We start from the raw sequence: 25,657 nt of genomic DNA on the forward strand, positions 1-25,657 counted from the left end.
TAAGTATTGTAATTTTCAAGTTACTAATAATGTTATATCCGTGTAACAAACTTAATGCTGATTTATATCCTAATGGTATCCTATTTGTTTGAATTTTTTAAAATTTCAAATTTGACGTCACTTTGTGCGCTGATCTCTTCGGTTAACTCGGTTGTGATTTTTTTATGTTTTGATTTAGATCGTTTATGTATACGTTTTTATTCTGTAGTTAGTCACCACTTCTGTGTTATCATATATATCTTTTATATATTCACTTTCATAAATTTACTGTTTGCAAAAGTATGAATTATTCTAAATAATAAGAATGTTCTTATCCCAGGCAGATAAACTTAGCCCTATTAGATTAGCTTTTTATAAAGTTTGGCCGCAATGCTCTTCAAATTTGTACTTGTGTTCGATTTGTTTTATCTGCGTGCTCTTGTTTGATATTTTTCCATTGTCCAGAAATATCTGAAACAGTTTGAATTAGTTCAGACGCACGTATTTTTGAGGTTCTTTGTTTAATTGAACTATTGTTTTATCACAGTTATTGTTCTAACCCAGAAATGTTATAAACTATTGTTTTCGTTATTTGTTTTGTTCGTATCATACCAGTTTCCAGTTTATAGAAGTGTAATAAACTGGCATTTTAAAAACAATATGTTAAATTTGGTGACGCACCATGTATGTACATTTTTTGCCAATGCCAGCACACAAAAGTATGTATTTCTTAATGCTCATTTTAGTAGTAAATCAGGGGATTTCTAAACTATTTGCTGAAAGGACCAGTAGTGTTCCTAATTTTATTGAAACATTAAACATCCATGCATTAATTATTATGTTGGATCCATCAACTGTTTTTTTTGTTGAAATTTTGATCTCGTGATTATTGGATAAATTGAGAATACGTAATAAGGAATTAAATATACTTATGGGCCAGCCGAGGACTACCTCTTTGGTTGGAATATGGTCTCTTTGACATATTCCACATTTTTATTCTCAATTTTACTATCATGGTAACTTGTCATTGCCATATAAAATGTAAACTATTCTAACATGTCGTGCTTCTTTCGCTTTGTAAACAACACTGTGTGAAAATTCTCGATATATCTATACTTAGCGCAGACTCAGAGATATACATAATAATGGATGTTACAATATACCTCCCACTTAAATCCACATGTATTTGAAACTACATTGCAAACGCTTTGCCAAAATTATTGTATTACTAATTTTAATTAAACAAAAAACATTACAGAACTTTTATTCTTATTCAGATGCATAATAAAAAGAATTATTGTATTGCAACTAGTTTTGTTTATTTCCTAAATATAGTAACACTGTATATTTTGTGCAATGTCAATTTCATCATGGAACACTTTCTCTACAATGAGGGGTTCATTAAGGGATGCAAATAAGCTTGATATTTATGTTACGATTTAACAAAATATTAATATACTAATTAAAGTTGCAGTATAAAAACAATATTTAGTCAATATCACAAAAATAAAAACTTTTTTGTAACCAACGAAGTTCGTAAAATATTGTGTTAAAATGGAATTCTGAGGTTTTCTATTCTATTGCCTTTGATTCAGCGAGTCAACATGGCAGCTCCTTCTTTACGAAATGTCAATTTTGGATTTGATGGTAGCTTACGAGAAAACATGTTAATTAAAAATCGGAAATATTGGATTTGAGAATTAAACATATTTTTTCTAGCGGTTATTAACGAAATAATCAATGCAAGTTAAAGATGTATGAGAATATTTCAGCTTTATCTAACAAGGAGTAAAAAAAGAACAGCTCCACACACGGCATACCAACCCTCGCTTCAGTATTTAAACTAACTTATTTGTCCTATTAGAATCGAAATAATTCATGGAAGACATAGATTTGTTGTAAATTTACACATGGCCTGGGCCGTGATATTCGAATTTTATCCTGAGCATTTCATAAAGTACGTTGGAATAAAACCAATGTAAGATGCATACATTCGAAGAATCTTTTCTAGATTTGCTCTCATCGTGGTAATTGTGAAATTCGTTCGTTTGAATGATATATTATATGACTTTATCATGATAAGAGAACAAGATTGTAACATTCTTACCTTAGTGATAATGATACAGATTATACCATTTATGTCTTACAAAAGGTTAAAAATAACTCATGTCAGTATATATAGCAATTATCTAATTCATTGACATGATTGGTGTAAGTTATTTTATATCAGTTCATCTGGACTTATTTATCACTGATACTAAAGAGAAGGATATGCTTACCCTTCCAGAGATCATGATATCACCCAAGTTGGTTTTTTTTGGGGGGAGGGCTTGTATTAATTAGTATTTAGTTTTCTATATTGCGTCTTTTTTACAACTATTTGTCTGTTAATCTTTTTCCTTTTTAGCGATGGCGATGTCAGTTTATATTCTATCCATGGTTATGTATGCCCCTCTTGTATACTCTCTCTTTTGCGTGTTAATTGATTGATGTATGCCTATCAACAAAAGTAGAGAACACATCAATTCGTGAAACATCTAGCGTTGCAGTTGACTAAAATTGAGATTGGAAATGGGGAATGTGTCAAAGAGATAACAACCCGATCATATTGTAGACAAGAGACGAAGGCCACCAATGGATCTTCCGTAGGCTTCTGTCAGCTGGTCCCATATTTATGTACTAGTTCAATGATAATGGACGTCATAATGAACTCCGAATTATTAACCATAAAACAAGAAACACAAAGAGTTGGCTGATTGATATCCATGATTCGAGCGTCACTGATGAGTCTTTTGTAGACGAAACTCGCGTCTGGCATATATACAAAATTTAGTCCTGGTATTTATGATGAGTTCATTTACAACCACTGGGTCGATGCCACTGTTGGTGCATATTTATTGCCCCGAGGGTACCACAAGCCAAGTAGTCAGCACCGTTTAGTGCTGACATGAATTACCATTGATATGGTTATATTCATAAATTAACTGTACACAAAATTTCGATTTTTTTCAAATACTAAGGCTTTTCTACCTCAGGCATGAATTACCTTAGCTGTTTTTAGCAAAACTTTTATGAATTTTGGACGTCAATGTTCTTCAACTTTGTTTTTCATTTGGCTTTTTTAACTATTAACTTTTAACTGGATTCGAGCGTCACTGATGAGTCTTTTCTAGACGAAACCCGCGTCTGGCGTATATACACAATTTAGTCCTGGTATCTTTGATGAGTTTATTTACCCATTGCACAGATATACCATGTTTATTGAATAAATCACTCATAATCATTGAATCGACGATAAAGGAAAAGACAAGCTTCACATTCAAGCTGTGATAACGTGTATAAAGATTACTCAGACTTCATAAGAACAGAGTACGTCTTTCTTTTAGGATGTTCGCTAATTTAATTGAAAAATAACAAGCTGTTTAAAAGACTGTTATATACTAATAGCTATAAGAAGATGAGATATGAGTGCAAATGAGACAACTCTCCATTCAAGACACAATATATATATAATTAAAGTATTATAAGTCAGAATTAGTCCAATATATAATATAACTGACAAGCAGAAACACTTAAGGGTACGTGTGCTGGTTTTCGAGATATAGCTATTGAAAATTTTGCGAGAAATAATACTCTGCAGGCAATTCATGCATTTAGCATTGACATTCTTTTCCTTTCAAAAACTACGGGAAAAATATAGGAATTTCAAATATTACTTTTTCAAACTGAATGTAATAAAAGTGTTAATTTAATCAAGTGCTATATCGGTATTGCAAATATTAGTGTATTTTCCATGCATATGAATTGAATGACATATTAGACAGCTTCACACAATTGTCTAAATTGATTGAAAAAAAAGTTTCCTCAATTTCAAGATTACGGGATTTTACTCGTCTTATATTATGCATTGTTAAAATATGTAACACACTAGAAGAGGATCTCCGGTAACAGATGCACCACAGTTCTAGGTTAAAAGGGGGGGGGGGGGGTTGAGCAAGCAAACATGTTTAACCCCGACAAATGCTGACTTCTGTGCCGAGCTGTAATTTATTGTTTGTCGTGTTTGGAATATGTATGCCACGTGGTTTCTGGTAGTGATTTTTTTTTTTCGCAATCAGACATCTCCCCCCTAAAAAAAGCTTTTAGAACATGTGTGTAATTGAACACTAATGCATTTTCCATAAAAAGCTTGATTTGACTGAAGACAAATATTTTGCTTTTACACGTTATCTGTAGTAAACCTGCTTATTCGGTCAATTATCCAGTAATATTTGTGATGAATAACCTTATCAAAAGCAAAAACCGTTACAAAACGATTCATCAAACCAGTCCCCAAACAAAAATCGAGTATATCCAAAATATTTTAAAAGTTGCCAATTAGTAGCAATTCGCTTTTTTATTCAATTTGCTGTACACTACAATCAAACACTAATGGTTGATATCGGTCCATCTCTTTGTTGAATAAATAAATAATGAAACATTTCCCCGAACATTTATTATTGATTTCATCAAGATTTTTTTTATCGTTTTCATCTTCCTGAAAGTGAAGTGTATAATCATCAATGTTGTGTGGTGAGCAGACGCTAAGCTGTTAGTATCTGTCCATTGAAGGTAAGGTAATGGTTAGTTATTACAGTAAATAAACTCATTATAGATGCCAGAATTGAAATTTTGTAATTGTGCCAGACGCGCGTTTTTACCAAAAAAAAATCATCAGTAACGCTTGAATTAAAAAAAAAATTTAAAAGCAAATTTAAATTATTTTGATATCTATCATGTCTTTTTTTTTTTATTATTAACATAGGGTATACTGTTTGCTATGGCTAATTGCATTTACATGTAGCTTTTGAAAAAGACCATGTGTAGAGGTTAGACGTTTCAAATATAATGTATTATTATTATTTTTGATTAGACATATATGGTAGGTAATTTTCTATCATACTGTATTATTACCAACAATGTCATTTTTTCCAACAGCAAGAATTTTACAATCGTAACGGATTTTTATTCTGATTTTTTTTTGTAGTCCCTTACTTCGACATTTTTTTTATGATATATGGGAAAGCGACTGAAATATATGATATATCGACCGTGATACATACATTTTTCTTGATATATTATTTGATTTATGATGTAACGCGTCTTCTGATTGGCTGACGTTATTTTGTTATGAGCCCATATACATAATTTAGTCATGTGACCGTGACGTCATCAACGTTTTTTCATGGTTTTCTACGGTTTAAAATCGGATTTAGAATTAAATTATAAGAAATGACTGTAATATTTTTTTCTGTCTATTCGAAATAACATAAAAAATATGGTGCACACTGTTAAATAATCCGCTACGCGCGTTATTTAGTGTGCATCAATTTTTTTTATGTTATTTCTTCATAGATAGAAAAATATTACAGTCCTATGTTTTATTTAGATTTAGAAAAAAGTAAAAACACAAAAATACCGAACTCCGAGGAAAATTCAAAAGGAAAATCCAAAATCAAAAGGCAAAATCAAAAGTCCAAACACATCAAACGAATGGATAAAAACTGTCATATTCCTGACGTGGTACAGGCATTTTCTAAAGTAGAAAATGGTGGATTGAACCTGGTTTTATAGCTAGCTAAACCTCTCACTTGTATGACAGTCGCATCAAATTCCATTACATTGTCAACGATGTATGAACAAAACAAACATACTCAAAGAGTAAAAATGTCAAAAATAGGGTTTAGATGTTTCGTCGAACTTATTGCAATTTGTTTACTTACGTTCCGATTCTTTTGTCCTATCAAATTTACATATATTACAATTTAAAAATACGGTCAATTAACACGATTAATCAGACAAGCTATTTGTTAACATAATATTCTCTTACAGACTTTCGTGTACATTAAACTGAAGGCTTTTCATAAATTTTGGGTAAAGAATGCAATTCAATCACGTGAATATAATAAGAAGCTGTAAATAACTGCAATTGAGGAAAATTTGCAGATAATTTGTAGGTATACACATGTTCAAAAATTCTTTAATGCATTTGACATATAAAAAGCAGAGTTAGATTTCTAAGTAAGATCACGAAGATGGAGTTTCGATATCCTTTTAAAGACATGTATTTCAGTATTGAACACTTATGATGTGTATATTAGGGCCAATTTTTACATACTTTAATAAAAGAGGAAATATAATGGGTAAAGAAAGAATGCAACCCAATCACGTGAATATGATAAAAAAGTGTGATATAACTGCAAATGAGTTAACTCATTTGCAGATGATTTGTATACACATATACAACAATTCCTAATTGCATTTTACATGTAAAAATAGACTCTGAGTTAGATTTCTAAGTAAGATCACTCCGATAGAGTTCCGATTTCCTTTAGATACATGTATTTCAGCGTTAAACACTTCATTTGCACTTATCATGGGTAAATTTAAATTCCAACAAAACAATATTTTCTCAGAAGATTACGTTGAACATTCTTCTATTAGTTTTTTTTTGTCGATCTAATTTCCCTTTAATTTATCTCAATAACCCATGGGAATGATGGGTGCAACCCAATCACGTGAATATGACAAAAAAAAAGTGTGATATAACTACAAATGAGTTAACTTTGCAGATGATTTGTATACACATATACAACAATTCCTAATTGCATTTTACATGTAAAAATAGATTCTGAGTTAGATTTCTAAGTAAGATCACTCCGATAGAGTTCCGATTTCCTTTAGATACATGTATTTCAGCGTTAAACACTTCATTTGCACTTATCATGGGTAAATTTAAATTCCAACAAAACAATATTTTCTCAGAAGAATACGTTGAACATTCTTCTATTAGTTTTTTTTTGTCGATCTAATTTCCCTTTAATTTATCTCAATAACCCATGGGAATGATGGGTAAATATCAATACCATAAAAACAATATTTTCTCAGAATACTAAGTTAAACCTCCTTCTATCTGGCTTTTTTTTTCGATTTCTCTTTAGTTTCACTCAATAATCCATGGAAAAGTGAAAAGAAATATATAAACATCCGGTGTTTAACCTTGACCCCGGAAGCAAACAGTTTACATCACATTGATTTTTTTTGTTTTTAGTAAAATCACAAATACTGATCTCCGAAGAAAATTCAAAACGGAAATTCCCTTATCAAATGATAAAACTCATCAAACGTATGGACAACAATTGTCATATTCCTGACTTGGTACAGGCATTTTAATATGTAGAAAATGGTGGATTGAACCTTGTTTTATAGCGCCAAACTTCTCACTTGTATGACTCGCATCAATTTCCATTATATTTTAAAACGAATCATCTATAGAACAGACATAATAGGTATAACAGTAAAAATAGTGGAACAGCAGTCATCAATGTGTCACAATCTCAAAACAAACAAATATTTAACAAAAAAGCACAAAAATCATCTATCAAATGTTAAAACCACATGCATTGCATCGCGTGCTTGACGTCATAAAATGTAAACGTCACATAGGAAGAAATATAAAATAATAATAAAGACAGAACAACACGAACCATACTTATTACTACGGTGGATGTCCAGTAAGCGCATGAATTGAAAAGAAACATTTTTTTCCCATTCGTAATTAATAACCTTAAGTTTTCAAGAATTAAAATTTGCATGATGGGTGATGCAAAAAACAAATAGGTTGATATATTGAAATATGATGACAAACACTGTTTTAGTTCTTTCCTCTATGGTAATTAGTTACCACAATCAAATTCCTATTAAAAATTGCTATCTTTTATATGCTAGTCTTTGATCGTATAGTTTTCTTTAAATGTAAAAACATTGCCAACTACAAGCATTAACTGACGTCTGGCTTCATTCATTTCTTTGTGCAAACTACATAAAATTTTTAAGCAAAAGATCATATGACCATTTGGAATTGTATTATTAGATGTAAAGACGAGAGTAAGCCTTCTCATAGGTTGTATGCCCCATTTATGGGCATTATGTTTTCTGGTCTCTGCGTCCGTTCGTCCGTCCGTTCGTTCGTTCGTCCGTCTCTCCCGTTTCAGGTTAGAGTTTTTGTTAAAGGTTTTGGTCGAGGTAGTTTTTGATGAAGTCAAAGTCCAATCAACTTGAAACTTACTAATTTTAATGCCATATTAGATTTTTTTCTGATTTTTACGGTCCACTGAACATAGAAAATGATATTGCGGATTGAGAATCTGTGTGCTCGGGACTTATTCTTGTTTAAATATGAGATTATTAAGACGTTTTTATAGTAATTATTTGTTAACTGGACCACATATTTCATGATTATTTCACGTTTTAATAATCTAGATTATTTGATGATCTTGTTTGAAAAAAAAAAATGATTAGGGCATTATATTTGCAAAGGAATTGTGATGTTTTAGAACTTTGACCCCCCACCCCCCACCCCCCACCCCCCATGAGGGACCTCGAAAGTAAGGTTTATAATTAAAACTTACTTTAATCTTGTTTCAATTTCCTTGTAATCATATTTCAATTTCCTTGTAATCATATTTATGCAATTGTTGAACGCTTTTAATAAAGACCGTTTATCCTAGTTTTGATACGAACAAAGTTGGATATCCTGAGATAGCACTCAGGACATCAGGAAGTTTTTTCTATCTTTGTGTCAGCTTCCTCATACTTATACTCAAGTCAAGTAGTAAATTGTAACAACAAGTGTATATCCAGTGGCCCAGTGAGAAAGTGTAGGATGTTTACTTTTTGATTTACAGTCAAACTTGACTAAACCGAACCCTTTCGGGACTTGAGATTTTGTTCGGTTTTGGGAGGTATTCGGTTTCATCAGGTTCACAATGCATAAAATGTGATATGATTGGTCTTCAGAACAAGTTTGGATTAGACAGGTTTCCTGTTTATTCAGGGTTCGGTTTAATCAGGTTTCACTGTAGCATGTAAATTATTACCAATGTTATTTCAACTAATCGGGCGGAGCTTATGTTATAATTTGCATAATATACAGTCTATTTGAAGATGTGTGTGATAAGGAGGATTGCCGTTATGATTAATATTGAATAATAATCACCTGTCAGTGTCGTCAAACGTATATACAAAGAACTGATTGTATGATATGGGACGAATAACTGGACAGTTCGTTGATGAACATGATGAATGTATCCAATCACTCCTGTCTATAAATGGACTGGTCTTAAATTAGCGAACTTTTTAAACCCCCGTCCATTCAAGTGAAATAACACTAGTAATAAGAGTCGCTCATACTGTCGACACAGTTCATCTTGCTCCTTTGAAAGTTCAAGTGACTACCTCGATGATTGTTTGTAACTTTGATTCGTCCCTTTTAATCGACACAGTTAGTCTTGCTCCTTTGAAATATCAAGTGCCTACCTCAATGATTGTTTGTAACTTTGATTCGTCCCTTTTAATCGACACAGTTAGTCTTGCTCTTTGAAAGTTCAAGTGACTTCCTCGGTTATTGTTTGTAACTTTGATTCGTCCCTTTTAATCGACACAGTTAGTCTTGATCCTTTGAAAGTTCAAGTGACTACCTCGATGATTGTTTGTAATCTTGATTCGTCCCTTTTAATCGACACAGTAAGTCTTGCTCCTTTGAAAGTTCAAGTGACTACGTCGGTGATTTTTTGTAACTTTGATTGGTCCTTTTTAAATATTGTAAATATAACGGAATTCGATGAGATTCTCATCAAAGTGAGAAGATTAGCGCTTTAAAACCAGGTTTATTCCATCATTTTCTATATTATAAAATGTCTGTAACAAGTCAGGAATATGACAGTTCTTGTCCATTCGTTTATGATGTGTTTTGTCATTTGAATTTGCCATGTAATTATGGACTTTCCAATTAGATTTCCCTCTGGGTTCAGTATTTTTGTGATTTTCCTTTTTTTTAATCGAGTTACGACAAAATAGTGTTGTTGTTTTCTCCTAACAACGTTACCAATTGAAGTCCCTGTTGTCTTTTTTTAATGGAGCAAGTCTGTACTGTATGTCTTTTAAATCCTCCAATGGGTGGTTTTTCAATAAATATGGCTTATTTATTCTATAGTATCTATGATGAGTTTATACATGTTATATACATTCATTGATACATTCGATTGGAATATCATATATTTTTAAAGTGCCATACTTTCATTATTATAGTTGATTGGAATTATCATTAAATTATATCTGTAGGACTCAAATCTATGGCGGGTTCCAAATCTATGGCAGATTCCTAGTCCATGGCAAATGTGAAGTTAAAAACGCCAAACAACTCAAATCTATGGCAGATTTTTGTTTACCCCAAATCTATGGCAGATCTTGGGGAAAGGTTAACGTATAACCTCACAATTGAATATAATGCTATATTACATCTTCAACGCCGCTAACGATGGCGGAACCCATAGATTTGAACACCATTCAAGATGGAGATATATCCCTGACAACAATTTTTTGGTGGTTAAAAGGAAGATCTGACCTATTATCCCGAAGATGGACCAAATATACTGTACTGACCGAAACAATGAGTCTTACAGTTTGTTCGTATGCTGTGCTTTTACATGACAGTACTGTGATCCATTTAGCGATGATATAAGCGCACACAAAAGACCAAAATGACACAAACATTAACAACTATAGGTCACCGTACGGCCTTCAACAATGAGTAAAGCCCATACCGCATAGTCAGCTGTAAAAGGCCCCGATAAGACAATGTAAAACAATTCAAATGAGAAAACTAATATCAATGTTTTGTACTAACTGCTGTACACTTTGCTACTGAAACCCTCGAAGACGACACGTTCCTCAGTTGTGGCGTTGACAAATTAATTTCAGAAACACATCAATAATACGCTGTTGGTAAATTAATCAGATCAGATTTTTTTTTTTTTATTTGGAATTGTATATATTTAGTCATGTAGAGGTGTTTGTAGCTTTTTATACTCAACAACATATTTTAAAATAACTACTATGGATTGATTTATTTTCGTTGGTATGACTTTTCGTGGATTGAGGCATTTTCGTGGATATTGTTTTCATGGTTTTTCTCAAAGTCTGTATACAATCCAAAAAAGGCAACAGTAGTATACCGCTGTTCAAAACTCATAAATCCATGGACAAAAAACAAAATCGGGGTAACAATCTAAAACCGAGGGAAACGCATTAAATATAAGAGGAGAACAACGACACAACACCGAAACGCAACACACACAGAAACGGACCAAGTAACAAACAAAACACCACGAGAATAACAAATATAACATCAAAACCAAATACATGAATTTGGGATAGACAAGTACCGTGCCACGTCTTATCTCAATACCTCAAAAATAAGAGAAAACACAAACGACTCTACGCTAAAATGCAACACACACAGAAACGAACAACACTATAACAATGACCATCTTCCTGAATTGGTACTGGACACTTTCAAAGGGGAACAAAAGTGGTGGGCCGAACCTGGCCCTATGGCATGCCAAACCTCGCACTCCAACGGCAAAGTTAAATATAACATTGAAATGACAACATAACACTACAGGACCACAATACAAATAAAAAGGAGAAAACATTAGACAAAGAAAAGCATGACCAATAGACAACAAAAAGCATCAGGTTCGAAATTCAATACGCCAAAAACGCGCCCTGTCCACACAAGACTCACCAGTGACGCCCAGACACAAAAGACCGAAAGTGAAAAAAGCACAAAGTTGTACAGCACTGAAGATCAAAAGCCGAAAAGGCCTCGCTAAATACGGCACTGTCTGTATGCCCAGGTACCACTTGTATGATTCGTTGAACATTTTAATTCGTGATTCATTTGTGCCAAAGAAATCAAGGAAAATTTGTATCAAATGATTGAGGATGAATTCATATTCGTTGGATACAAATTTTTGTCGAATTCGGGGGTACAGGTTAACCACGAATTTAAGTGTTCAACGAATTGCATAATTTTCTGTATGCTTATAAATATGCAGGGATTGGCAAAACATGTCCACGAAAATGCATTTTTCTCAATCCCCGAAAATTGATACCAACGAAAGTAAATGAATCCACAGTAAACAGCATCTGATAATCGGTATATTTTTTTTTAAGAATGAACATTAATATTATTTTTTTTTAATTCATGCATACAAATATTGAATTAATTATTGAACCTATTTCATCGTATCTTTCTTCCAGACATTATGGACAGAACCTCCAGACACCAAGATCGTTCTGATGATGACAATCATATTGCTATGACGAAAACCACGTACTGGGAAATATATGGTGTAAAACGTTTTACGTATCGTGGACAGCGTAAATATACACCATCACTTTACCAATCTTTCGATGGAGGAGTGATTATCCGGAATGACGTTTTTGGACTAACAATCAGACAGTTTGAACGAGAGTTTAAAGCTTGTTTAGAAAGACGGAAAACAAGAGAACAGTGGATATTAAACCTTAGGTTTCCCGACAAATCGTCCAAGGAATATCTGGAATACTTGGAGAACTGCACAGATAAAAATAAAGGTAATTCTCTCAGGTGTCCGGGTCAACTATTTGATGATGTAAAACAAATTAAAAAACAAGTTTTGAATCTGCGGTTCAGTAGTTTTCGTTTGTTGATTTGGTTCATAAATGTTTCTGTTTTTTTTTTTGTTTTTTTAAACATTAGACCATTGGTTTTCTTTTTTGAATGATTTTCACTAGTCATTGTGGGGCATTGTAAAGCTTTCTGTTTGATGTGAGCAAAAGCTCTTGGTTTAAGACGGTCTTTTTGACCCAAAAGGGTTTACTTTTACAAATTGTGACTTGGATGGAGAGTTGTCTCATTTGCACCCATACCACATCTTATCAAATACTCCATTTTCGCACATTATTGTTTTCAGTATATGCACCTGTTTTATTTATCAATAAACAATTTTATGTTCAGAATTTGTTTCTATGCAATATCTGATCTTAATAACTGCTAATTGCATATCTCAAATTTTTCACAAATTTCTGAAATTTCCGTTTTGATATTTCCCAAATAATGCCAATAATAATGAGGCCCTTATTGCCCCAAAATATAACTGCAAATTAAAAATTTATCGTACATATTTTTCAATTAATCAATACTAGACTAAGGTACAAGGTACAAGGTATCCAAAAAAAATAAAACCAAATTTCAATTTTTATGAGATACCATGGCAACAATCATTACTGAGTTTGCATATTCAAAAAAAAATCTTGAACTTCCATGAATTTCTTAAAAAAAAATTCATCATATATATCAGGACTAAACTTTTATTTGCTGACTACTGGGCTTGTGATACCCTCGGGAAATTAAATCTCCACCAGCAGTGGCATCGACCCAGTGGTTGCAAATAAACTCATCATAGATACCAGAGGATTAATGTTTTATAATGACGCCAGACGCGCGTTTCAAATTTCATCAAGTATGTTTTAGATTGGGACTGATTTGCGTACCAAGAAACAATTTTATATTTTGTGATAATTTGTCAATAGCTAATAATAAGACTTCTCTTAAACTATTTTGTTGTATCTCGTCTGCGCATGATGTTTCCAGAAAAAGAAAAAAACCCATAAAAAACTGTATAAGTTTTTTTTATTTGTTAGCGTTTTTGTGAAACCTGTATATATAGTGACGTAATTCTGACGTTATCAGATAAGAAAAAAATCATGTTTTTCATTAATATTTCTTGACCCTATGTTTTTGTAAAACATCAAATTTTCTTGGGGCAAAACCGTGCCTTAAGGTGGTACCCAACACTTTAGTTAAAATTAATTTGGCTTGTTTAATTGTCATAAAATTTTGTCAAAGTATTTACTTTGATCCTTTGACAAAAATATAAAAATTTCAAAAATTTTGAACCAACCGTTTTATCAGAAAAATTACACTGGTTATATAGCAGTTTGAAAAAGACTTATTTTGATCATTGAGAAGCTTAATATTCCCTTAACAACACAACGTAATTAAAACGTTTAGCTGATTTTAAAGAGTTATCTCCCTGTAGTGTTAGGTACCACCTTAATGCTCCTACTCTGAATTGAGAGTTGTCTTATCGTTACTAATACCATATACATGTATCTTTGTACAAGGAAAACAATTTCAGGAATGAAATCGAAGACTATAAGACATAGACAAATAGACAACACCATTACTAAGAAGGGCAAATGACAATCAGGCGACACCATGAAAAGAAAATACCACAAAGATATTCGCGATAATGTAGATTTGTAATACATCAAATATATTTAGAATCGAAAGAATGTGAACGCGAAGAACAAAATAGACAAATAAATAATTTCTTTGAAGTAAAATCAGCATGATCAGTATAAGGCATTGTAAAACCTTCTCTAATTTCGTGTTCGTGTTGCTAAGTATTTAGTTTTCTATGTTGTCTCTTGTGAAATATTCTTTGTCTGTATGTCTTTTTATTTTTTAGCAATGGTGTTGTCAGTTTATTTTTAGTTTGACTGTCTCTCTGGTATCTTTCGTCCCTCTTTTTGAATCATTCAACAGTTGAAAAATACTATATTTTCAAAAAAGAAATCAAGCAATGCTACTTCATTTCAACAATTAACATTTAATGACAGTCAATTTTATAGTTTGTAATACTAGAACAACGACCCCACAATTAAAAGGACGAAATAGTATATGTGATAGTATTCTTTCGTTGGTTGTCAATCTTCATACCTGGTTTTACATATACAACTTAATACGTCCATCGCGTCTTCAGAACAGTCAGCATAGAAGCTATGATCAGAGCTATTGTTAGGAAAAAACTAGAGGAGATATTTTTATAAGTACTTTCATCATACAATTTTATGAAAGATATGTTAACACATATATCTTTTATAGGTCACTTGCATTGGTTCGAAAATCACCAGAGAGAACAAAACTTGTATGAACACCTAGTAAAAACAGTAGGTACTGAAATAGAAATACGAACAAGACAACGACTTTTTATCATACAAGATATGATAGTCAATGCCTGTATGACTGATGCACAACAAATATCAAGTGGAAGTTTGTCAGAAGGGCTTGATTTACCAGGTAGTGACATGGATATTATGCACGTGTACCATAAAGCAGACGTTATACCGAATGACAAGAGCATCAGACAACCTATACAAAATGACACATATGTTATGGAGACAGATACTGATTTTCCTGGATTTACTAGACTCCGAATGGTAGCAAGACTTAATGAGAATTCAATAAATTTAATATGTTTAGATTGTCCACCACGTACATATACGTGTAAATGCTATATAGAAATAGATAGATTTCATAACTTATATACGGAACGGTTCCCTAATTTGAAGGGAGTTATACACGGTCCATGCATAACAGATCAAAAACAGACAATTGATGTAGTATTATGTCTACATAGTACATATCTACCGGACAACGCAATTGCATGGGCATCCCGTCATCGATTGCAATGGCCCCCTAATTTTGTGATAGAGAGGATCCTAAATTACGGATGTTTATTAGTACCTATAGGACCAAAAACTGTACAAATGAGAAATAATCTATGGAGATTGTCTTTCTCTGTGGCAGAAAAAATACTTGTACATTCGTTTGATTTTACTCAACTCTTATGTTACGGTCTACTCAAATTATCATTAAAGCGAATAGTTAACACAAACAATGATGCTAAAGATCTATTATGTTCTTATTTTCTTAAGACAGCTTTATTCTGGGTTTCGGAGGAAGTAGATATTGACATATTTCAATTATCTAAATTGTATTTTTGCTTTTCTCTTTGTCTTGATAAATTAATCTCATGGGTAAAAGCATGTTGCTGTCCGAACTATTTCATACCTGAACACAATATGTTTCTAGGAAAGATCAATCAGATTAACAATAATATACTACTACATGTACTTGAGAGTGTAAAATATGGAGGAATTGATGGATTGCTACATAATTTATTTCGGCCAGACAATCTCTGTTCGTTAGGTACACTTAGTGAATCATCGTTCGTTCTGCTAGACTTTCTACTTTTTAGAAATAAGACTTACATGACAGATACGATAACAAGTGCCATTTCAAATTGCTATAAAGCTGGTTTATGTTGTAAATCTTTACTAAAGTCTGAATCATCTACGTTTATAAATGATGTTTGTAAATTTTTTAATAATACTATCAGTCATGAAATAGCACAACGACTACCGCCACCAAATACAATGGATAATAACAAACGCAAATGTTATCATACAAATTTCAAACACATTATCAAGATAGATGCAGTGTCGGGTTGGTTATTATATGCGTCGCTTTATTATGTTACAAGACAGTACAATGCAACACTCGAAATAACGGATTATGTTCTATCAAAATGGTCACCACATATGCTGTTTATAGACTCTGACGTCAACAATGACATGTTTAAACAGAAAATTATTTACAGACAAAATGTACATGCTTCAATGACATTAAATGAAAGGCTGACAATAGCAACTGCACAACATGTCCATTATTGTCAGCACTCATCATTAATACCAGAAGAACTACAGCTGGAAACAGAATTCGGAGATATGAATATACTACCAAATATAATGTCTCGCTGTCTTAGATTTTTATGTTATCATCATCTTGGCTATATATCTAATCGACAACGTGCATTACGTGATTTATATTCAACAGTGAAAGATAAATCATGTAGGTCATTAAATACAGAATCCAATGCATTAACAATTCTTGGAGTATGTTGCGAAATATCAGGGGATAAAGACATGGCCTATCAGTGTTATGATGAAGCTTTGCAAAGTGACCACCATGTATGTCCGTCAGCAGACACAAGAAGATCAAAACTTTTTGACCTAAACTTATAGCATCAACAGCAAATGGAAACTATGTTATATTATATTAGCAGATCAAGATACTCTATATCTGTGTTATCTTAACTTGCATAATAAAATTTAACAGAGTTTTGTTTAGTTTAATGGGCCTTTTTATGTCCAGAGTGTTCCTCACATATAACTTATTCTAATGAAAGATTAGAACAGAACCATTTATGCCTGAAAACTATTAATGATTGGGGTCTAGTACTGAGACATTTGAAATTGAAGTCGAAGACAATTCATATTACACGGGATTGAAGACTGAGATATTGGTAAATGTGTTCGACGACAAACACGTTGGTAATATAGGTCTTGATATCAATTATATGAAGACACGACTTCATTCCGGTGTTAAAACTTCGTTGATAAATTCACAAATCATTGAGAAACTTAGAGTAGAACTCGTTGATTCAAAATTGACCTTAAAGGATACTAAAATTATTTTGTTATATATATATTTCCGGATTATTCCTGTTAGGAGAATAATAGTTTCAACATCCCTTAATTAACTTATTTAGACACCCGGCTTTATATTATTGATATACATAATTAAGGGTGTCGACTGTTTACTATCACACATTATAATTAGGAGGGAAGACAAAAAAAATAGTGTTGTCCCAGGATGAAGTAGAAAACATTAGTATTTAGGGAAGAGGACAGAATCATTTGTGCCTGAAAACATTAATGATTGGGATCTAGGACAGAGACATTTGAAATTGAAGTCGAAGACCATTCCTATTACATGTTATTGAAGACAGAGACATTGGTAAATGTGTTCTACGACAAACACGTTGGTAATCGAGGTCTTCAACAGAATTTATATTGATTTTGATCAAAGATGAAAAAAAATGGGGTTGAGAATTCAAACATTGAGAATGAGGGTTTAAGACAGATTCATTTGTATTTAGAGGTCGATGACAGAAAAGTCGTTAATTTGGGTTGATGATATAAACACAACTAATTAATATTTTTGACAGATATACAAGTAATTGGAATGGAGGATAGAAACATTTGAGATTGGGGTCAAATAGAGGCAACAGAAGTATACTGCTGTTCAAACCGTTATAAATCAATTGAGAGAAAACAAATCCAGGTTATAAACTTAAACCGAGGGAAACACATCAACTATATTCTCACTGAACTAGTATATATATATATTTGTTTAGGGGCCAGCTGAAGGACGACTCCGGGTGCGGGAGTTTCCCGCTGCATTGAAGACCTATTGGTGACCATCTGATGTTTTCTGTTCTTTGGTCGGGTGTTTGTCTCTTTGACACATTCCCCATTTCCATTCTCAATTTTATAAGAGGAAAACAACGATACAACAGACACACTGAAGTGCAAGAAAAAAACCAACCCCAACAACAGTGAAACATTCATAGAAACAATTAATTAGATATTAATTGCCATATTTCTGACTTGGAGCAGGCCATTTTAAGATAACATGTCGGATTGAACATGGGTTAATGGCTAGCCAAACCCCTGCGCTTTATGGAAATGTTAAATATACCGTTAAAATGACAACATTACATCACGGTGATACAGCAAAAAAAATATTAGAACATCCAAGACAGGGAAATAACTTAAAAAATAATATTATAGTACATTTATACATGCTCATCACAGAATAACGACGAATAAATAAAATTAATCTAGGACAGTACACAAAAACAGCTTAATAGAATTACGAATTGTGTGTGTCTGTCTCACGAATGCATCAACGCCACAGGTAATTTCTTAAATGGGATAATATTCAAGTTTAGGTTTCTAATTATGTTATTTGATATATTTTATAACAATTACAAGAATATCAATATAGTATTGTGTAAGTACGATAAGAGCACAACCAACTATATATGTCGGTCTTTCTTACACAATCATACAGTTTAAAACAAATAGATCTTGTGCACAAAGTTGCTTTAAACTAAAATCATACACATGATCTGGGTGATTGAGTATCTTTATTTTAACATAAGAATAAAAAATAAGAAATAGAATCACAACTACAGACGATAAGACACAAAACAATATCCTATCAGAATTACAAATACAACTTCGTAACTAAAGGCATAATTAGTTATCAAAGGTACCAGGATTATAATTTAGTACGCGAGACGCGCGTTTCGTCTACATAAGACTCATCAGTGACGCTCATATCGAAATAGTTATAAACCAAACAAATACAAAGTTGAAGAGCATTGAGGATCCAAAATTACAAAAAGTTGTGCCAAATACGGCTAAGGTATAAACGCTGGATTAACAAACACCGAGACACGTCGTATAATAATGGGAATTAACACTCAGAAAAACATTCAAATTTGGGAATACATTGTGTATATACTTAAAACACCAGACGACGTGAATGGTAAACCACAATCTAAGACGTGTAAATCATGTCAATAGTTAGGTTAGACAAAGACACATCGTATGGATCAATCAATTTATGAAGGTGTCAAAAAGAGGAACATAGGTTATTGGGATTGAGGTCAGGAATATTATTAGTATATGTCGAGGACTGAAGCATTCTTAATTAGGTTGATGACATAATCATGATACTTTGGGTTAGGTTACAAAACGAGTATTCCAAGGGTTGACTGCATAATCAATAATAATTGGGATTGGTGACAGAAAGATTGTTACCTAATGTCGAGTCTAGAAACTTGTAAATGGGACAGAAAACAGAACCATTAGCGCTGGTGGTCGATAACTTTAATACTCGAGTTTTAGTTCCATTATTCTTTTGAAGCTGAATCGTACAGGAACTTCTAAGGAATGAAATAAACAGAAGTTAGCAATATCCTTTAACAGCACTTTCCTCTATATAGGTTATATCATTAAAGTAATCAAACTTGGTCACTTTAATGATATAACCTATATAGAGGACAAAGATTTCAACTTCCCAATTGTGAACTTTCCATTACTCTTAATCAACATTTCAACCAGCGACTGCATACGAATTACATATCTCTTAATTGATACGAAATCCCCGAGCATGTATTTCCTATCATGCATGATTTCCATGATAGAGGGTTGCGGCTCACAAGGAAGCTATGAAACCAAGAGTTCCAAATGGTGAAGTCGAAATCATATCTTTGTTAGTTTTTTGGACGACATCGCCAGTAGGTTGACTGTTATGCAATATCAGTTTCACAGATGATATCAGATATGTTCTTTATGTCATAACTTCAATCCCATTCCCTTTTGTACGAATACGAACTACCGAAATAGAATATTTACTATAGAAATAGAAAATTTATTATATATATGGTTTGTAATAATATTGAGCAACACGACAGGTATCACATGTGGAGCAGGATCTGCTTACTCATAGTGTGACAGGTAACGAAGACATTTCGAAATGTGCACTTGTGTGTGTCGATAATGGCTAAAACAAGAGGGGCTAAAGTTACTAGGGAACGTTCCAACTAATAAATCGAAAATATACTGACTTAAAACCATGGCTAAAAAGAAAAATATAACCTGACAAACAATACACAAAATACAAAATTGTAAAATAAAGAATAAGTAACACGAACAACACCAAAAGCTGGGTGTGATCTCAAGTGTTCCGGAAGGGTTAGCATCTCCCAAAATAGCTAAAAGGTGGTCTGGCAGACACCTTTAGTTTATCACAGGTACCTACAATGGATTTTGGCATCTTGTTTGATTAATACAAAACACGAAAAAAAGTTTATGTCAGTTTTCAGCTAAGTAACAACTATGAGAAAACAAAAGATCAAATAAAAAAAAAAACCTTTTAAAATCAATCGGGTCAAGAACCAATCCAGTATATCTTATTAAAATCCTTCGTGATTAATTCTATTTTCAATGTGCATACTCAGTGTATCATAGCTCTACTCCTTGTTACGGAATACATTGTATTCAGCTTTTATTTTCATATTGTGTTAGGAAATTCGCCCCTGCATGATAATCAATGTGTGTGTGTATTTTTTTAATTGAAATCCAGATTTGGTCTGTGTTTAAAATATTAAAGGATTTGTTTCGGTTATGATCATGAGACCTAGGGCTATCCTCATCAAGTAGCCCTAGCTTATATTTTTCCTCTCTTGTAATATCTAGAATGGTTCCAATTTGATTTCACTTATGGGAATGCTAAACATGAGCGCAGCGAGTGTTCCTGTAACTTTTTTCATTATCTAAGTGTGAGACTTATATTTTTTTTTAGGTCAAAAGTTTAGAAAATATTTTTGTTATATAATTTATGTTTGTGAAAAAAGTGCTTACATTCAAAAACGCCAGCAATATAGATATTTATTAGCTTGTACTATCAGATATTGTTTGGGAAGCCCGACTCAAAATTTAAATTCACAAAGAAACAGAACTCTGAGGAAAATTAAAACGGAAAGTCCCTATTCTAATGGCCAAATGAAAAGCTCAAACACATAAAACGATTGGATAACAACTGTCATATTCCTAACTAATTCAGGAGCCTATAATTCAGTGGTTGTCGTTTGTTTATGTGTTACATATTTGTTTTTCGTTCTTTTTTTATATAAATAAGGCCGTTAGTTTTCTCGCTTAAATTTTTTTACATTGTCTTATCGGGGCCTTTTATAGCTGACTATATGCGGTATGGGCTTTGCTCATTGTTGAAGGCCGTACGGTGACCTATAACTGTTAATAGTGGGGTCATTTTAGTCTTTTGTGGATAGTTGTCTCATTGGCAATCAGACCACATCTTCTCTTTTATAAGTTAAGTTCAAATAATGGCAATGATTCATATCGATATATACTAACCCTCTGGGTAATGTTATATATTTGTATATAAAATTTGCTATCTGGGGCAAATAATTTGAGGGAATAACTAAATACCAGTAAAATTTACAACCCCGATTTAAAGTTTCAGAATTAAATCATTTGCTTAAATGGAGAGAGTATTTTCAAAATGGAATCGTTGACTTTCGGTAAGGTAGCTATGCATATAGAAACTTATCAAGTTCATTGAAAATTATAAACAGCAATCACATTCGGAGATGCACAAAACAATCTTGTTATTTTCAATGTTATATTAGTATTTTGACGAAAACCTAACTATATTCAATTTATCTACCTGCAGATTTCTTAAGGAAGCTTGTTTGTCATGTTTTGCAATTTGGTCGGATATTTTGGAATCCTCTGGTTTTATCCATTTGAATGCATTAACAAATTTTGCCCGGTGACCCCAATTTTTTCTTTTTATAATTCTTTTACATGTATAATGATAAGCTGTCTGTTAAAGTCTTTTAAAATTTTAATTACTTTTTTAATAGTTTTTTAGGACTTTAAATTTCAATGATATAGCTATATAAAGTCAAAAGAGAACATATTGTTGCTCTTTGGATTCCTTTTATTAAACCCGTATTAATATAAACTAGTGTTTTGAATGGTTAATTAATTTGAAAATGAGAAGCGAACTCCTTTAAACTATTGAACTATTGAAATGCTGGGACCTTCACTGGGATTGCTATGCCAGTGAAGTAATTGTTCACAGCATGTGAAATAAAAACGTTATTATAGAAAAACACAAAGTGTAATATGTTGATTAAAGGTCAATCAGGTAATAATCATAATGTTGATTTATTAAAATTGTCTTCGTGTGAGAGAAAAAAAACACAAGAAAGCAGATGCTGTGAGAACTATTATCGTAAGTTGATAACACTATCGGAATAAGTTCAACAGAAATGTAAGCAACAATGATGTCATATTTCCATGTCAGGTTTCAGAAGAGGGACGACAGATACCAGAGGGACAGTCAAACTCACAAATCGAAAATAAACTTACAACGCTATGGCTAAAAATGAAAAAGACAAACAGGCAAACAATAGTATACATGACACAACATAGAAAACTAAAGAATAAAACAACACAAACCCTACCACAAACTATGGGTGTTATCATGTGCTCCGGATGGGTAAGCAGATCCTGCATCATATGTGGCACCTGTCGTGTTGATCATGCTATAATAGTGTCTCAATTTAAACTTAATTAACAAATTCAAATTAGGACATGGGTTGATATGTATAAAAAATGTAAAATCACAAAAAATACTGAACTCAGTGGAATTAAGGAAAGTCCCTAATCAAATAGCAAACTTAAAAGCTCACACACTTCCCTGAAGTTCAGAAACCAATCGTAGTTCAAATTTATCGGAGGACATGCATAAAAAAACAATCCATCCGTTCGACACAAATCTGAATTAAGTAGTTTTATTTATATCAGCCTGGGCATATCTTATAGAATATCTACATCAGGTGTACATGAAGATGTGTTATTGATTACTTTTCAAAATAAGCAATGAAGAAACAGTTAATTGTTTAAACTGAACCATCGCAAATATCTGTTTTCAAAATGCCACAATTTGATGGTCACCTCTTTGATACATGACGTTACATAAGACAGATTTACTTTCATATATATACAAAAATAAACAAAACGCATATCATTATAGTTGCAATGAATCCTATTAAAAAAAATAGTTTTACTGCTGCATTTATTGAAATCATTGTTTCCCTTCAAGCAAATTTGCATTTTCATCTCCTCTCATGAAAATTTATAATAATTTGGTTTAAGTATGGGTTAGACAATACTTATTATTATTTAAACCATGAAGCGTAGCCGAGATGATTAAATGTTCATTTAACATGAACAAGTATTGTCTGAACAACTAGGAATATGTTTGAGGGACATAACAAAAGTATCTTTTCCCGTTGTGATATTCGACCTATAACATAAGTTCCATATTTATGAATTAAGGGTTTAGTTATTATACAAGGAAGTATTTCAAATTTAACGGTTTTTCAAGGATCAAATGATGCAGCACTGAGATAGTTTTGCGAGTTTCTTTTTTGTTTCAGATAAAATATTTATCATATATTTCCTCATTTTAGAAGCAAGCAATGTTACAAGAATCCGCCTTTTTGAAATTGTATATATTGTAATACTTTCACAACACAATAAATGTCGAGATAATGATCATTTAACATCAGATGCTTTATTTTTGTAATGCATTCTTTTCATTTGCTTTGATTATCAATAGTTTTATTGAGTTTTCCTCGAAGAACGGTAATTTTGTGATTTTACTTTTTGATTATTTCAAGGATATGTTAACTTAATTGTATTCTTTTCTGGTCGTTACGTTCCGTTCTTATATATTAACCACTTGTTTATGAGTCTTTTAAAAAGACTTTTATTTCGAAGCAGATAAGTGAACTTCCTAAAGCTGGTAATTGAATATCATATCATATGCAACAGGTAGAGTGTAATTTCTATTGAGTGCTTCAACATTGGTTTGATTTCAAAAAAATAAATAAAGTGTCTATAAAATACAAGGTAATTGCTTGGAGTTGTGCTAAGAAAATAACGACATCTGACAACGTTTATCGTAGGTGCTGCATGTTCCGGTTAAAACTCTCAAATGTTCAATAATTGTGCTATAAATTTTAGATTATGATATAGACATATTTAACAAACATCAATTATTACTTAGAATATGTAAAATTTTGTTAATTGTTTGGTCCCAAATGCTCTGCAACATGTTCAACCTCGTACTTTATATGACCTTTTTAATTTTTTGGTTACGAGTGTAACTGATGTGTCTTTTGTAGACGAAACGCGCGTCTGGCTCAGAGACAAAGTTTCAATCCTGGTATCTTTGAGTTTGAATATTTTTTTTTTAAATTGATAAAGACATATTCAGGTATGTACTGCCTAATTTTGGTAAACCATAAACACGCTTTATTAATCTTAGGTTTTTATATACTGCTTTGTCACGATGATGAAATACGTCAGTGTGTTTTTTTTAACACTGATGACTTACGTTTCATAAAAAAATGAAGTTTGGAATATGGTGTTTGTAAAAAAAAACTTTGCTTAAAGTAGGGCGTTTGATACAATCACACTGGCACATTTAAAGTTGATATAAAAACATGATAACTGACATATATAACTTAAAGGTTGTAGGAATTGTTTGCGTACATCGACTCCAACAACGTCAAGATAAAGCAGTAAATCGAAGTGGTAGTACATGTGCCAAGTATGAGACTTATAACTGGGGTTGTACTTACATGATTCACACGATTGGTGCCAAATAAAGCAATAAAATAGTAAAATCACAAAACGGAAATTCCCTCATCAATTGTAAAATAAACCCCACAAAGAGCACCTGAGTTCACCTTAGTTTTTGATGGGGTTCAAATTGTTACGTTATAATATTTCTCACTTATGCTTTGTGCGATTTATTGGGTATTTTCTTGTATTTTCGACTATTGATTTCGCATTCTAAAATCGGTAAAAAATTGCTCCTGATCATTTCATTTTCTAACAGATAAATCTGTTCAATATTTATACCTTTTCTCTCGTAACGACTACTGATGGCAGGTTAAATACTCACATTTATTCCCATAGTCAACTTTCAATTTCTGTGTAGCAAAATTCCAGCGGCACCAGCATATGGAGTATATGTGTCTCAATTGGTACGTTACTCTAGAGCTAGTTGAAAGTACGTTGATTTTGTTGACCGAGGAATACTGCTTTCTCAAAAGTTGCTAAGACAGGGATACGAATCTATCAAATTAAGGTCATCACTCAAAAGAATTGACGGTCGCCATCATGAGCTGTTTGGTCATTATGACAAAAGTGTGTCAGAAATCATATCTGATATCATTCCTCGGTCATATTTATCTTCCATCATTATCGAACTGAACAAAAATATATCACACACGACTGGTGCCGTATACAGTGCAGGAAAAGCTTACTCTTCCGGAGCACCTGATTCCACTCCCGGATTTTAGTGGAGTGCGTGTTGTTTCATATTATTTTTTATAGCTGTTGATGTTAATGTCATTTGATTTGTGAGTCTTTGTTTACTTCTAGG

General features: G+C 32.5%; 1 protein-coding gene across 1 annotated transcript; it reads left to right on the forward strand.

Annotated features, from left to right (window-relative positions):
* The first annotated feature begins 4,524 nt into the window (after positions 1-4,524).
* Positions 4,525-16,872, forward strand: LOC134694869 (uncharacterized). Its single transcript, XM_063555971.1, has 3 exons — positions 4,525-4,590; positions 12,124-12,459; positions 14,795-16,872. Exons 2-3 carry the CDS (start codon positions 12,129-12,131, stop codon positions 16,774-16,776), a joined length of 2,313 nt encoding a protein of 770 aa, XP_063412041.1. The 5' UTR covers positions 4,525-4,590; positions 12,124-12,128; the 3' UTR covers positions 16,777-16,872.
* The last annotated feature ends 8,785 nt before the right edge of the window (positions 16,873-25,657 follow it).

This window comes from Mytilus trossulus, chromosome 13 (genome assembly GCF_036588685.1).
Source record: "Mytilus trossulus isolate FHL-02 chromosome 13, PNRI_Mtr1.1.1.hap1, whole genome shotgun sequence".
NCBI classification, from domain to species: Eukaryota; Metazoa; Mollusca; class Bivalvia; order Mytilida; family Mytilidae; genus Mytilus; species Mytilus trossulus.